At 41.6% G+C, this 15,776-nt stretch overlaps 1 protein-coding gene across 8 annotated transcripts in view; it reads left to right on the top strand.

The window, feature by feature from the left end:
* The window catches only part of fhit (fragile histidine triad diadenosine triphosphatase), a 210,850-nt gene that overhangs the window by 41,653 nt on the left and 153,421 nt on the right, over positions 1-15,776 (top strand). For 6 of the 8 annotated variants that reach the window (XM_054784099.1, XM_054784103.1, XM_054784106.1 and 3 more), the window contains one exon: positions 7,934-8,056. The exons of 1 other annotated variant lie outside the window; for it this stretch is intronic. In XM_054784099.1, the coding sequence (XP_054640074.1) occupies positions 7,934-8,056 (123 nt within the window). Of the gene's footprint in view, positions 1-7,933; positions 8,080-15,776 lie in introns of all 8 variants that reach the window. One more of the 8 variants, XM_054784105.1, reaches the window with a different exon arrangement.

Here is a 15,776-nt window from a genome sequence, read left to right as displayed (position 1 = left end):
CAAGGGCCTTGAAAGGCGACTGGATGGAAGTACTTTGAAGTGAGGCTTCATTTTACAGAGAAGCCAGCTCTCGGTTAGGTCGTTCCCACATGTCCATCACAAACCCCCTCATCCCCCTGAACAGCGATGTGCAGTCCACGAGGGAGCTAAGGGAGCCCGTGTTGGTTAGAAACAGTCAGCTGGGCATTTTTTCTTTCTTTGTATTCCAGCATCGTTGGCTCAAAGCAGCTTCCATTTGAACCTCTTGAATAGAATCAAGTACTATACTGCTAAACAATTATGAAACATGAAAACTAAGTACTTTTACACTGCTAGACTCAAATTATTATGAGGACATAATATGGACATGTGACTTTTTAGTTGCTTGTCCACACATTTGGTAACGGTTTAGTTTATACATGGAAGTACATCGCATTTACAATGTTTCACAATTCATCATGTCGGAAAAGGATTAGGAACAATAAGAGTTTATTTAATCCTACCCCTTCTCCATGTCACCACAGTTACAAAAATTGTGTTCACTTCCTGTGTTGAATATGAACCAGTGCCACTGTTTTAATAATAAAAGAAAAGGATAAAGGGAATAATATAATAGGAGTTTGTTGATAGCTTTTACAGTAATATAGATACATGAATAAAGGAGCCAGAGTTAACAGAAACATTGTTCAGTAATAAAAAAATATTAAATGTGTTATAATATGTTAAATAATAATAGAAGATGAATAGTAAATAAAAAATGCCTCATATTAGTACAGTGGAACCGTGGTTAGTCCTTAATTCGTTCCAGAAGGTCCGGGTCCAACTGAAATGACATTAACCGAATAAAATGTTCCCGTAATAAATAATGTAAATCCAATGAATCCTTTCCAGAAAGCCAAAAAGGTTAGTACAAAAAAACATTTTTACAGTTTTACAATGATAGTTTTACTTGCAGAAAACAATTGTAAATGCATATAAATGCATATAGGTGATGAATGAAAGGGATAAATGAACATTTAAGGTTACTTTTACCTTCATTGAAGACGTGATTCTTGAGGGGACTGAAAACAGGAAGGTGGTAGTGGTTGATCTCGCGGCCACATTGTGTTTTTGATCGGTCACGTCTTCAGTTGTGTTAAAGTATCCGTAAATGTTCATTTATCCCGTTCATTCATCATTTATAATTGTTTTATGCATGTAAAACTATGAAACTAAAACTAAACCGTTTATAAAAACGTGAGCATCAACCACTGATGACGTCATAGATGGGCAACGTAACTTCCGGTTCCAGTTGCCATTTTGTAAGCTGGCTAATAGGATGCTAACAAGGAAGGATGTTTTGTGATTAAAAACAAACAAACACAAGAACACAACTGGACTCGTGCAGTGTATTAATAACACGGCAAGATGCGTGCCATATTTTACGCCAACCGGAGAATGCATGCAGACCGAAGCGTAAAATTTTCGACGTTAACAGAAAAACATGCTAACCGAGGTTCTACTGTATATTGTTTGATTGTTTGACTTTTTTAAATTCAATCCGTCCCATATTTTAATTCCACATACAGATATGACACAGGTGTTGGTGTCGTGCGTGTGTACTTATATGTTTTAAATGTTTAAACGTATTCCCTAAGGTGGTATTTTGCCTCTCGTAGAAAAATAATGTTGTGCATTGATTGTTGTGTAGCAGGGTATTGTTTGCTTTTTGCATCATTTTATATGTTTTGAAAATGTAGCAGCTCAGTTAATTTCAGTATTTGTGATTTAAGGAATAAAGGCTTTGTGTGTTCTCTATAACCAACGTTGTGGATTATCAGAACTTAAATTATCCTACATTTTTATAGTACAGTTAGTCACTGCAGTGCACTTTGTAATTATTATACCATATAGCCACACAATAATTCAACTATGGTAACACCAGAGAACAGTAAAGTGTATGGCGTGATTTTTGGTTCTTTTGGACACTAACACCAGTTGAAAAGTTGCAAAAATTTGCGAAACAAAATTGGCACTGTTTAGGGATGCTCCGATTGATCGGCTACTGATCGTAAAAAAAAAAAACACGTGAACGCCATAGCCGATCAGCTGTGCAGCCCACAGCGACCCTTTTGAGCAGTGTAGTGTCTTGCCCGAACAACGTCTTGGTCAGTATCGTCCTCCCACTTTCCCTCAAAACAAAAGCAATCATGTCTGCCGTGTGGAACCTAACTGCTAACACATGCCACGAAAACTAATCTTGTGAGGGTAAAAAGCTTTAATATGGCATTTGAAGAACAACACTTGGAGTATGTTGAGTTTTGGAGGCCCACGGAAGCTCACGTCAAACGACAGCTAAGCCATGTGGCTAACACTCACCCGAATGTATGTGACAGTCAGACGGCTAAGCCAATAACTCGAACAATAATTGAATTAATCGGACGAGAGCAGCCTTTCTCAGCGGTCGAAGTTCCCCAAAGTCTCCTTATAGAAGACTTCTCATCCTCTGGAAGTTTCTCAAGTTGTCTTCAAAAAGTAAGTAAATATACTAAATATACTAAATATACTAAATTAAGGTGATTTTATGGTTCCTTTTTTCATACCATATAGCCAGGGGTGCAGCCAGGAATTCTGGGTCCTATTAAAAAAATAAAAAATAAATAAAAAAAAATAAAAAAATAATGTTGCCCTCCCAACATTAATTAATTACTAATTTTATTCGTAATTACCTATTTTTGGGGTCCCCTGGCAATCAAGGGACCTTGGAATTGTCCTGAATTTGCCCTTTATACGCCACCCCTGGCCAATAGCACTCATCATTAATAAATTAATGTATAATTACTCCATGTGATTGGTATCGGCTGATTTCAGTCCTGGATGATCGGTATCGGAATCAGCATAAAACCCTAATCGGAGCATCCCTAGCACTGTTGGATCTACGTAGAGATTCAAAATGCAAGTAGATGAAATGGGAGTGTCACAAAAAAAATTTGAGTCAGCAGTTTAATGCAAACAAGCATTGAAGTGAAATGGGCTGTTCATCAGCTGATGAAGATGAAGACCGTATCTAAAAAAAAAAAAAAAATGTTCAAACCTTTTAAAATTATCAGCTGATTATATGCAATTATGACACTTAGAAAGTTGTTTCCATTCACCCTCAGTGTCTACACAGTTTATTTGTATTTGTGTTTGAATATCTTTTCACCAAGTAGCATTACCGTGGAACCTTGGTGAGCATCATTAATCCGTTCCAACTCTAACTGAAACATACCAAATACATTTTCCCCATAAGAAATAATGTAAATCTAATTAATCTGCTCCTGAAACCCAAAAATGGTAGCACACAAAACACAGAAAACAATTCAAAATACATACACATATAGAAAAGTGACTTTTACCTTCATTGAAGACATGATTCTTGATGTGACCGTCTCCAAAAACACGATTTGGCAGCGACATCAACACAGACACCACCTTCCTGTTCTGCCATGAGCTATTTCTTGAATTCAGTAGTGTCTGCTTTTCTTTTGATCACTGCTGCAAAATAAGACAAAATGTCGCCAACGAAAGTTGCAAGTGCCAGCATTTTGATAAAGAAGGTGAGAAAGACTGTTGAATTCAAGAAATACAGTAACTCATAGCAAACCAAGGTGGTGTCCGTGTTGATCTATTGATCGTTGCCACTTTGTGTCTTTGGCAACAGTCACATCCAGAGAAAGCTCAAATGTTAATTTTGTTACGATGTATGCGGTGGACCACGGAATGGACCACAGAATGCAGAGACAAGTTCAAGCAGTGGTCAGTAACAAAAAATGAATAACTAAAGACGTTGGCGGCAGTAGCTGGCTGCACACAAGGGAAGGGACTAACAATGTAAAAGGTCCTCTGGCTCGGGAGGAGGGACAGCTGGATTCTACCCAGACGGGGGGAAGACGCGGCTCCAGAAGTGCAGGAGAATACTGGAGAATGATGAGATAGCATGGGTCGGCTTTCGGTGTGAAAGGAGAAGAACCAGCGTCTCCCAGCTGCCTCCACTCAGCCTAAATAGTGGGCGACCCGATTAGGAGCACGTGTGTCCAGCTGTCCCAGCTCCAGCCGAGTGCCGGACTGTAGAAGGAGAGAAGGAGAGCGAGCACCACAAAGCACAAAAGCAGGAGATCGTCACACATTTATCCTATTCTTTCGTCATTTACATGCATTTGTAATTGTTTTCTGCATGTAAAACAGCAATTGTAAAACTATAAAAAACATGTTTTATGTTAACATTTTTGACTTGTGGCGTAACTGTGTTCGTTAGCAAAGAACTACAGAGTCAACTGCTGATGGCATCATAGACAGGCGGCTGCTCTGACTTTGCTTCCTGTTTCCATATATTAGCTAGCCAATAGGATACTAACAGGGACGTTTTGTGATAAAAATACATTAAGAACACAGTTGGACTCACGCAGTGTATTAATAACACGACAAGAAGCTTGCCATATTATATGCAAACCAAGGCAAAATTTTGGCATACATTTAACCAAACCATTAACACGCTAACAGAGGTTGCACTGTATTTAGTCTTGCTTAATTTCAAAGATTGTTTAAATAATTTTTTTTTTTTTATTTCCTCTGTGGTTGTTTTCATTTACTCCCATGTGTTCTCCCCTGAACCGAATTGACAGTATCATCTCCAAATAATAACAATTTGAGGTCTTTCATGACTTTACACATATCATTTATATATAAGTTGAGCAGTTTTCAAGATTCAAGATTCAAGAGTTTTATTGTCATATGCATGGTAAAACAGCAGTTATACTATGCAATGAAATTCTTATTCTGTTCATTCTCCCAAGAAAAGAAAGAAAACGCAAGAAAAAGAATAAGAACATCAGAAACATTAATACCAATAAATTAAGCAACAACAACAGAAGAGACATTAATACAGATAATAAAATAAATGAATAAACAAATAAGTCAATAAATAAAGTGCTATGAGTGTGTGCGTGCGGCGTGTGTCAGTGCTTCATTGAGAAGCCTGATGGCCTGTGGGTAAAAGCTGTTTGCCAGTCTTGTGGTCCTGGACTTCAAACTCCTGTAGCGTCTGCCTGACGGTAGGAGTGTGAATAATGAGTGTTGTGGATGTGTGCTGTCCTTGATGAGGTTGTGTGTTCTGCGTAGGACTCTAGTTTTATAAATGTCTTGCAGTGAGGGGAGGGCTGCCCCAACAGTGTTCTGTGAGGTCTTGATCACCCGCTGGAGTGCCTTCCTATCACGTGTTGTACAGTTACCGTACCAAACAGTGATGGTGGCGGTAAGGACACTTTCAATAGTGCATCTGTAGAAGCAACTCAGGATTGTGGTGGACATGCCTGCAAGCGACAGGTTAAATATGTCAGCAAGCACATCAGCTAGCTCTGATGAGCAAACCCGAAGTGCACGGCCTGAGATGTTGTCTGGGCCTGCTGCTTTTCGTGGGTTTGTTTTGTTCAGAACCCTGCGCAGATCAGCTGATGTCACCATGAGAGGTGAGTCCTGTGTGCCCAAGTCCAGCCACCCTCTCTGCTCATCAGGAGTTTGGGTGTCAAAGCGGGCATAGAACTCGTTCAGCTCATCTGGAAATGTGGTTTGGCTGGACGTGGCTTCGCTACTCCGCTGTCGATAGTCTGTGATGTGCTGGAGCCCCGCCCACATGCGCCGAGGGTCTGAGGTGGAATAGTAGCCCTCCAGCTTCTGTCTGTACTGTCTTTTGGCCTCTCGTATGGACCTCCTCAGGTCATATCTGGCCTTTTTGTAGTCATCAACGGTGCCCATGAAAAATGCAGACGAACAAGCACGTAGCTTAGCCTTTACATCACAGTTCATCCATGGTTTTTGATTGGGGTATTTTCTGTAATACTTGGTGGTGGTAACAGTCTCTATACATGTGCTAATGTAGGCAGTAACAGCAGACGCGTATTCATCCCAATCAACAGTACAATCTTCCCTCCCCGCTGCAGTTTTAAACACATCCCAGTTTGTGCAGCCAAAGCAGCTCTGAAGTACTTGATCAGTTTCTTCATTCCACACTTTAACAGCTGTACTTGCAGGGAGAGCTTGTTTAAGAAGTTGTCCGTATGTTGGATAAAGTAATATGGAGATATGGTCAGCCTTTCCAAAGTGGGGTCTTGGAACAGCCTTCAAAGCACCTTTCATGTTGCTGTAGACTTGGTCCAGGATGCTATTTTCCCTTGTGGGAAAGCTTACATGCTGGTAATATTTAGGGAGCACAGTCCTGAGGTTACAGTGGTTGAAATCGCCAGATACAGTATAATAAATACAGCGTCTGGGTGTTTGGTCTCGTGTTTATCAATGATGTCATGCATGAGGCCTAGTGCGTTAGCGGTGTTAGCTCGTGGTGCAATGTAAACAGCAGTTGAATACACAGCGCTAAACTCACGAGGCAAATAAAAAGGTCTGCATTTTACCATCAGCAGCTCAATGTCCTACGAACAGTGCTTTTCAATCGTCTGTACGTCTGTGCACTACCGTTTGTTTACGTAAACACAGACGCCGCCACCTCTGTGTTTACCAGACGCTAAAGTCCGATCACCCCGATACGCGGCAAATCATTCCAACTGGATTGCCGAGTCCGGTATATCCTCCGTCAGTCAGGTTTCTGTGAAGGAGAGCACACAGCACTCCATGATCTCACGTTGAGCTGTAATCCTTGCTCTTAGTTCATCCATCTTGTTTTCAAGAGAGCAGACGTTGGCTAGCAGCAGGCTTGGTAGCGGTGGCCTAATCGCTCTAGCTTTTAGCCTAGCATGCAGGCCGCGTCTCTTGCCTCGTTTCCGCCTCGGATGCTTTGCTCGCCGGGTATTCAGCTCACCAGGCCCGCAGGCTGCTGCGTTCTCCCGGCGCAGAAGAAAGGCAAAGTCTGAGAGGCTGAATGAAAGATCATGATGAACCCTGCTGATGTTCAAGAGTGTCTCTCTGTTGTAATGTACTGCGTGAGTGCGTTGAATGCCCAAAATGAACAATAAAATAGCAAAAAATAGAAAAAAATGGGAGAGTGAGACAGAGACGTCTGCCACGGAGGGCGCCATCTTCTATATGTTATGTATATGTTTTGGTCCCACTATTGACCCCTGGGGTACACTGCAAGATATCAAGCCATGCAGATGTATTGTATGTTCTCTTAGCTTCACATATTGCTTACTGGTTGTTATGTAGATTTGCAACCAGTTCAAAACCCTTCCATCTGATGCCATACCGTTCTAATTTGTTAATTAAGATACAATTAATTATAATATCTAACACTTTTGTTAGATCCAAAAATGCGCTATGCATTGGTAATTTCTTCACTTCTTTTACTTAGTGCCATTGATGTTGAGACGTTTGCTGTGCATCTCTATTGGCTGTCCCAAAGTCTTTCACTTTTATTATAAATTGATCTCACCTGTTGTTGAATAAGTTTTCAATCATTTAGGAAAATTGTGGAAACTGGTGAGTAGTTTATGAATTGATATGTCTTCAGGCTTGGTACTACTTTAGCTTTTTCAATTTGTCTTTCCTCATGCATAGCGTCACATGCACCTCGAACCTCCGCAGACTGGAAAGGCTTTAAAGGATTAATCAGCTTTTTTACATAATTTCCTGTGTGTACAACATTTGCAATAAGAGTGACTGCTGTAAAGCACCGATTAGTTCCACCTCCAAATCACTCCCCCTTGTTTGCCCCCGACGAAGGACGTTAACAACCTAAAATATTCAACGAGAGTTGCGGTTGTTCATGCTCAACCCCGACGAACCCCAACCCCGATGAAGAACTAGATCAGCATGAGTGTTCAAAGTGTGGCCCAGGGCAAATTTGCGGCCAGCGGTTAGTTTTTATTTGGCCTACAGCAAAAAAAGGCATCCATACCACAAACATGCACAGAGGTATGGTGGTGTGAACAACATTATGTCCTATTCCTACATTATGGAAACGCCTGCTATCTGTGCTTCTATTCAGGATTCAGCGAGCGTGACATGTCGACTCTGCGCTTTGGACAGCACCTCATCAAGGTCTCTTCCGTGTTCCTGCAGACGGAACTGTCCTTTGCTCTTGTCAACAGAAAGCCTGTGGTACCTGGACGTATCTTTTTTTTCAAACACCAGGTGAGAGTAAATTAAACGTTCTAAAAGCTCACAGATCACGTTGCTCACAAGTGAAAGTGAAAGTCACGCTTTTCAATCATCCCATGAAACAATTCGTACATATCATTGGAACAAAAACCAACAATGGCACAAAAAAATAGTAAAAAGATGTAGAGTAACTGTAAAAGGTTAAACTAACAGAGAAAGAAAAAGGAAATTAGGACAGGCACTCATGGTGAAGGGTTCATCAAGGAAACTCAAAGAAAGTAAAAGAATGAACAGGCGCCCTCCTTGTGACGCTGCTGTCTTTTAAAGCACTACTAAAGTAAAGCCCCGCAGTTACATCTAACCAATGTAAAGGGGTAGCACTAAGCTTCAAACAGGGAAAAGTGACAGAGGGAGGAATGTCTGGAGAATCTCAGGACCCGCAGGGGAAGTAGAAAACTGGGGTGGGTGGTGAGAGGCCAGGAGGAAGGTCTGTGGTCCATCTGGCTCTGGCAACCTGACCGGAACAGGCAGCAAATACTGTAGAGCCTGAGCTGCCGTGGAGCCAGGACACGTAGTGACTGGACCCTGGGCTGCCGTGTAGCAGCAGCTGAAGTCGACTTAACCTTGTGCTGGTGTGGAGCTGACGCAGGAGGTGACTGGATATCGGAGTCCCATGGAAATGAGCAGTAGGTACCTGGATATCAGCCTGGTGTGGAGCCTAAACAGGAGGTGACCAGACTTTAGGTGGCTGTGGCCCTGGCGGTCACAGCGAGCCGACCACCACAAGCCCGCCGCTTCTGGGAAGCTGAAGCCTCGAGGTTGATCATACACTGCGAGTTCCAGGCGGCTTTCAAAACCAAGCAAGGTAAGATTGTCCTTGTAAGATAACAATTACTTGGCTGGTTCATTCTTTTATGTTTGTCAATTACCTGACGAAGAGTCCCTCAGGATGCAAGGACATGGCAGCTGGTGTGATCAATAAAGTCTTAATAGATTAGGGATACCAGAAATAAACAAAACTAAAGACAAGAACCGTCATGCTGAACATCACCCTAGTACAGTGGTATCTCAGTTATTGTGTGGGTGTGCAAAGATTTGAATGTAATTAATTTAATCAAATTTAAAAAATGTCATCAAATCATTAGTGTTTTCATTTCCAGTTAACCTCTTGGAGTGGATACTTCATGTGATTTTCTGTCTGCAATTAAGCCAGCAACTTTTGTCAATTAATTGCTGACAACAGAAACATCAAAACACAGTCGCTCAGGCCCTGGGGCACAATTTCCAGTAGGCTTTGATGAGGTTCTGGCAAACCGATGAGAGGGGGGAAGTAGTGCCCTGACCTCTACAGTGGGGATGGAGTGGGGATATAATCGAGCGGCGGAAGGAATACTTCTAAGCTCTTTTCGGCCCCGCTGACACACCTCGCATAGAGGAGGCAGAGTCTGAGGATATGAATGCAGACATGTCAGTGACTGCGGCTGAGGTATCAAAGGTAGTCCGAAAACTCCTCAGTGGCAAGGCTCAAGGGTTGGATGAGATTTGCTTTGAATTCCTTAAGGCTCTTGGTTGGCACGTCTCGTCAATATCAAGGGTGGCTGGAGGGCATGTTCCAACTATACAGTAGGTGGACCACACTTCTCTACCTTCCTGGAAAGTCTATTCTGTAGTGCTGGAGAGAAGAGGAGATGCAATGTGTTTTTTGTCCTGGTGGAGGAGTTCAAGTATCTCAGGGTCTTGTTCACGTGTGAGGAAAGGACGCAGCGTCTGATGTAACGCGGCTGCTGTGCTGGACTGTTGTGAAAAGAGCTGAGCCACAAGGCAAAGTTCTAGTTAATGGTCCTTCTACAGTGCATTCCTACCCTCACCTATGGTCACGAGCACAGCCGAAATGGGGTTCCTCCGCATGGAGGCAGCACTGACCCTGCGAAACAGGCATCTGGTGTGACACTTCATGTATTTTTGTTGATGGCATAGAGTAGTAGATGACAAATGAATGACATGGAACCTTCTCTGCATGATAGTTCAACATATTCTATATTTGTTTATTGTGCTTTTATCCACCGTAACCGGTCCTCATTTCCATCTGAGAGAAAAACCATGACGCTATGCTCACTGAACTTTCATGTGACGCTGCTGTGTAAAAATAAAAACTTACATAGTCTTACAGTTTTTGGCATCTATAGAAGCTGATGGAAGTCACATTAAAATTGGTCGAGGATGGAAAACCGGTTGCAATTAGCATATGAATGCTGTCCCTCATTATTCTGTACAGATGGTGGTGCTCGGGCATGGATTACAAGAATAATGGTGTTTTTTTTTTTCCCAAAATAGCCCCTTCAAATGTCTTGAAGTGATATTAATGCAAATGTCAGATGCTTTGTCGTTTTCATCTACTTTCTATATTGTTCTTTCCAGAAATATATTTTTATATTCCTGCTAGCCAAACGCTGAGCTGCACTGCATATGTTTACTAAGTAGACATGTACAAGAGGCACAATTCCTCTCCCTCACTTAATGTGTACCCTGTGGGAATTTGCTACACCTCTGTATCACACCGAACATCTATGTGTAGTGTACAAAGATGTTCCTTCATTAATATGTGTGGGATTGCACCACTTCTCATGTACAAAAATGGGAATACTACCTTCCATTCTTACTGATGAGAATGACATGTCTATCAGCCCACTGACATCGGTAAAGTTCACATGTGGCCACACTTCCATCAAACACAAGTAGGCCTGTCACAATAACAAATTTTGCTAGTCCATAATCATCCTACATATTATTGTCGATAATCGATATTATTGACATTTTTGGGGATAATTATTTCATCAATTATATGGTATAATAATGAGAGTACATCATATCAAAAGCAATAAGCTTCAATTTCTAAAGAGTATTTAACATTGTAATTGGAATGTCAAGAGCTTTTAAATAAATTAAACAAACAAGACAAAAAAAAACAAAAAAACAATGAAAATAAAATGGACTCTGTCTCTGTTAAGAAAAAAAACACCCACACGCAGTTATCTAGTGTATTGTTAATTTAATGTAGGGGGTCATATTGGAGCCGGCCCATATATCTGTCGTGGCAGAGTGAAATGCAATGTTTCTGATGTCCTTTACGTTTTCTTTCACTCGGTTATACAGTTCAGGAATTGCTGTTTGTGACATGTTTTACATTCTCCCAGGCAATTCGTACTGTCTGTATATTTTTAACATTTCCTGAAATGTTACATTTCTTTTGCAATGTAGCGAGCGACATGTCGAACTGATTGTCGGGACGAAGGTTCCTTTCCACCTCCGTTTTAGGTGTGCATACAAGTTTGTTGTATTGCCCAGCTTCCTCGTCACTACTTTCAAATAAATGCAACATCTGAATTTGTCGGTGTTCATGCGCTCACCTTGTTCATTCGGTTTATTGTAAAACTGAAATATTCTCACACTGGGGAAGTGGCATTCTCCTTAGAAACGCTTTTGTGCCGTCATTCATGTTAGCATATGGTGGCTCAGGAGGCTAATTTGCTGCTAGCCTCGCCTCCACGTACAGGCACAAAGAGGGGAGGAGACGACAGGAGGGTTCACTCTCTCCGTTCATTCCACTGTAGCACCAACGCGCACAGACAGCTGCAGAGTGGACCCTCTTGTCATCCAGTCTGAAAAAGACATGAGGAATACAAACACGAATGCATGCACATATCAACTTATCGAGGCCGCTGAAAATGATCGTCGTTTTTTAAAAATCGTTCGATTGATCGATCTATTGATTATCGTTACATGCGTAGACACAAGATGTCAAGATGTTGGACTCGCAGTACTCCCGTGCACCTTTTAAGCCAAGTCTACGTTCTGGTCGGCCTCCTGGTTGCCTTCTCCAGACTCGGGCGTGCAGGCAGCAAGAATCAGCTAGCTGGTCGTGCTTAAAGTGGAGCATCTGAGCGATGCCCCTTAAAAAAGTGGCCTCAAGTATATAAATCCTCGGTATGTAAGCCACAATGAATGAGATGAATGGAGCTTCTGCAACAGTCTAAATTATTTTAGCAAGGTCTCTGTAAATTCGACAACTCACCTTCGAAGCCTCATGGCAGATAAAAGACAAAAATGGTCCTGTTATGTTGGCAATGGTCCAGTAGATGTAGTGACTAGTGACAAATCTAGAAATCTAGACTTTTCATGGTGTCGCTGATATTTGGAGATTAAAAACACGTGTTGTTCTGTAGTTTCTGTTCTCACCGAGCAGCAGTGCGTGCTGCTGAGAGGTTCGCCCTGCCCCAAAGCAGTCACAAGCGGTCAGTTGCACAGTGAGCCCCCGCGGCACTCTGAGAGCATCGCAAAGCTCTTCACTCCTCCACATCCAAACTGCAAATGAATCACACATGCGCGAGACACGATGCCATCAGAGTGGATCCCGCCCTGTTTTACAGAGCAGAATCTAAAACGTAAATGTTTATTATCTACATTCAATTACTACTAATTACACTGGAGCCTCATTCGGACTCGGTCACTTCCCCCATCCACTACACAGCTAAAATATTAGTTATTTTATTTTGATGAACTAGTGGCCAATTTTAAATTAACAAACCATGAATCAGGTTTATTCATTGTCTAGTGACTTCTAGGACAGGCAATAGCTACTTTTCTTACTGTGGAGTTGGCAACAATGGACACAATACACTGTCAGGAAGACATGGAGCTTTGTTTGTATGGCGTTAGTAAAGACTGAACAAGGGTCACCAAATGCCACACCTTTGGACATCTCATCCTAACTTTAGAAAAACCTGTGTAAAATACTCAGTTTCAGTAGTTTTATTGTCAGAACTGAAATGGGAGGAGGTGTGTTGTGTACTACTCCATACTTCCAAACTAGTGACACTTTCAAAAACTTTCTCAAAATTCAGCATGGCTATGGGTATGACCTTTTTCTGCGTTTAATAAAAAAAAAAACCACAGGATTGAAGGGGTTTAACATCCTTGCATGGAAAATGGAAGCTAAAGCTGTGTTGTTGATAAATTTAGAAATAATCACTTTGTGTTTGTGTTGTTTGCACATTACTCTGACCTCGAAAGGCCAAATCACATGCATGCGTGATCCAAAGGGCTCCCTCCTTTGTGCACGCCCAACTATGCATGGATCACTGGTGCTTGCATGCCAGAAATCATACAAACAAAATCAAGTCATCAGTTTCTTTTAGCTAAAGGATTTGCTGTTTCTTGACCTTTATTGTCTGCCTCATGTTTGGTGGGTTTACATATTTGGCCTCGGGGTCTTGTTATGTTTGCTCGTCTGAAGTGAGGTGGATATTTAACCAAACCCCTGCAGACATGTCACAGCCTGCTTTCATTGTCTAGACGGCAGAGCCTGCAATGACCAGTCAGTGAAGGATCAGGCCACAAGACATGGAGGAATGAATTACGAAAGGCATATAAACGCAGCAGACATTATGGCGTGACATTAAAAAATAAGTTGCCTTTGGTGTGTGATTGCCGAACTTTATTAGATCTTTAACCTTCTGATGACGATCTCGCTGCGTTTGACTATGGTGGGCAAAAATGAGTTTCCCCACTTCTGTCAGGGCTTTCACTTGTCCTATAAGGCGGGCATGGACGCGTCCAGCGCATATACCAACAGTTCCCCGGTCCCTGCATGGACTACATTGATTACATTCTCATATATCTGTATCTCAACAGAGATCTTTGTGTCGTCCCCCGCTGAGATCCAGACCCCAGCTTTCAGCCAGTATCAGCTTGGTTAATGCCAGAGCGCTGTCAAACAAAACTGTCATCCGGAGGGATTAGTTCATCTCCCCCAATCTGGATTTGTTTCTATGTTTCTTGTTTCTTGTAATCATACAGTACACTGCGCACATAATCTTAAAAAGAAGCAGGAACTGCATTTTGGTTCTACTGCTATACACTCAGTGATGAAACATTCCAACAGCCTAGCTCTTTTTAACCAAATGTGTCTCCTTCACTACACAAAGCTACATGAAGCACTCTGGGTAAAGATGAACAGCACTTGTGATCACTTAGTTAAATAACTCAAGTTCACATTTAAACTGATGATTTATTTAACATGGATGAAATCTGATTTTAGTGTAAGTAAATAAGTACTTTTCATGACATATTCTTATGTACATATTAAGATTAGTGGCTGACTACCTTGTTGACATTTTGATGATTGGAAATTCCTCTAATTCCGGCATGTTAGTTATACCCAAAGTAAATGTAAAGCTGTTCTTTAACATTTGGAGTGGAGTCGCGGTTTTGGCCTCTTTTGAAAGCAAACAAGCTGACTTTTCTCCCAGTCAGAAACTGTCAAAATGCTACTGACACTGCAAATGGGAGTTTGAAAGGACAATTGAAGATTTTTTTTTTTTCATGTTTGCCTAATTTTTTTAAGAAACATGCTGTAAAATTAACTATTGTTTGACATATGGATTGGAAAACTCAATGAGGCTAAAGCTTGAGTCTTTACCTAATCCCATTTCAAATTTTACAAAGGTATCCCAAAATGTATTCTTTAAAGTTAGGATCAGGCATTCCAAAGGTGTTCCATCGAGAGAGTCTTGTTCACTTTTGGTCAGTATTTTCACTAGGTGCATGCAAACGAAACTCCATGGCTTCCTGACACCGTTTTGTCATGATCGTAAGAATGAAGGCATAAAAAAGAAAAACCTTCAAAGGCGCAACGTTGCCACACGGATGACGCACAGTCGATATTTTCCGTTGCTCCGTTACGCAAGAGTTTCTTGCTCCACCCATCAAGCAGCATATCAGTCTTTTCACAATTTAATTGGCTATTGAATGTGTCAGTCATCATTAAGACCTTTCCCACATACTTTAGAAGATTGGAAGAGGGGCTGGTACTTTTTATGTGCAGATGTTGATTGGCTATTGTGCCACAGCAGACAAGGTAAACACCCTTCTGTCGGGTAGACTGAGCTGTCAGTCAAAAGTTCAAAGTTCAGAGGTCTTTCTGTAGCACGATGTGGCTAATACATCCATGCTACCTGAATTTGCGACCAAAAATATGTGGCAAATATGTGCAACTGATGAAAATGATGAAAGTGTGTAGCAGTGGTAAGTGGTGTTTATGGATGTAACACTTGGTGTAGAACTATTTTAAATTTACTGGACCATACCTATTTATGTGTTATCATTATTATGGAATATTATTTATGGTGTATTATTGCACTACAATTTGACCTGAACTGTTTCATATTCATTTATTTATTTATTCTTATTCTATTTTCTTAATTTTCTTATCTCTCATGTCTTGCAATTGGTTGTTTTATTTTGTGATTAAGTGATTCAAGGGGGAGTTACATCCCAATGTACACGCTCCTATGTGCTGGCTACATGCAACGCAGAAATAAAATTGGGATGCAAATTATTTTCTGCATGCAAGCAGAACAAACTTGCACGCAGCCAGGTTGCAAGGGCAAGTCAGAAGAGGGGTGTGTGACCCTGGTGTGTGTTGCAAGTTAAAAAATACATTGTGTACATTGCCTGGCAGCGGCTTCTCCCGCGGTGGGCGACTCCTCCAGCTGTACACTCTAGTTCTCCCGACCTCTGTGGGCGCACGGCGGCTGCTCACATAGCATATCCGACATTAATGCACCTTACCCGGCCATGGCGGACGGCTTTTCCCGCTGTACACTCAGGTTCTCCCGGTCACGATAGCCATTGGTGCCGTAGAAAGCCAGTACACCCATCTTGCAATCGAA

This window comes from Dunckerocampus dactyliophorus, chromosome 8 (assembly GCF_027744805.1).
Source record: "Dunckerocampus dactyliophorus isolate RoL2022-P2 chromosome 8, RoL_Ddac_1.1, whole genome shotgun sequence".
Taxonomy (NCBI): Eukaryota; Metazoa; Chordata; class Actinopteri; order Syngnathiformes; family Syngnathidae; genus Dunckerocampus; species Dunckerocampus dactyliophorus.
Note: the sequence above shows the minus strand (reverse complement) of the source record. Positions and strands in the feature narration are given on the sequence as shown.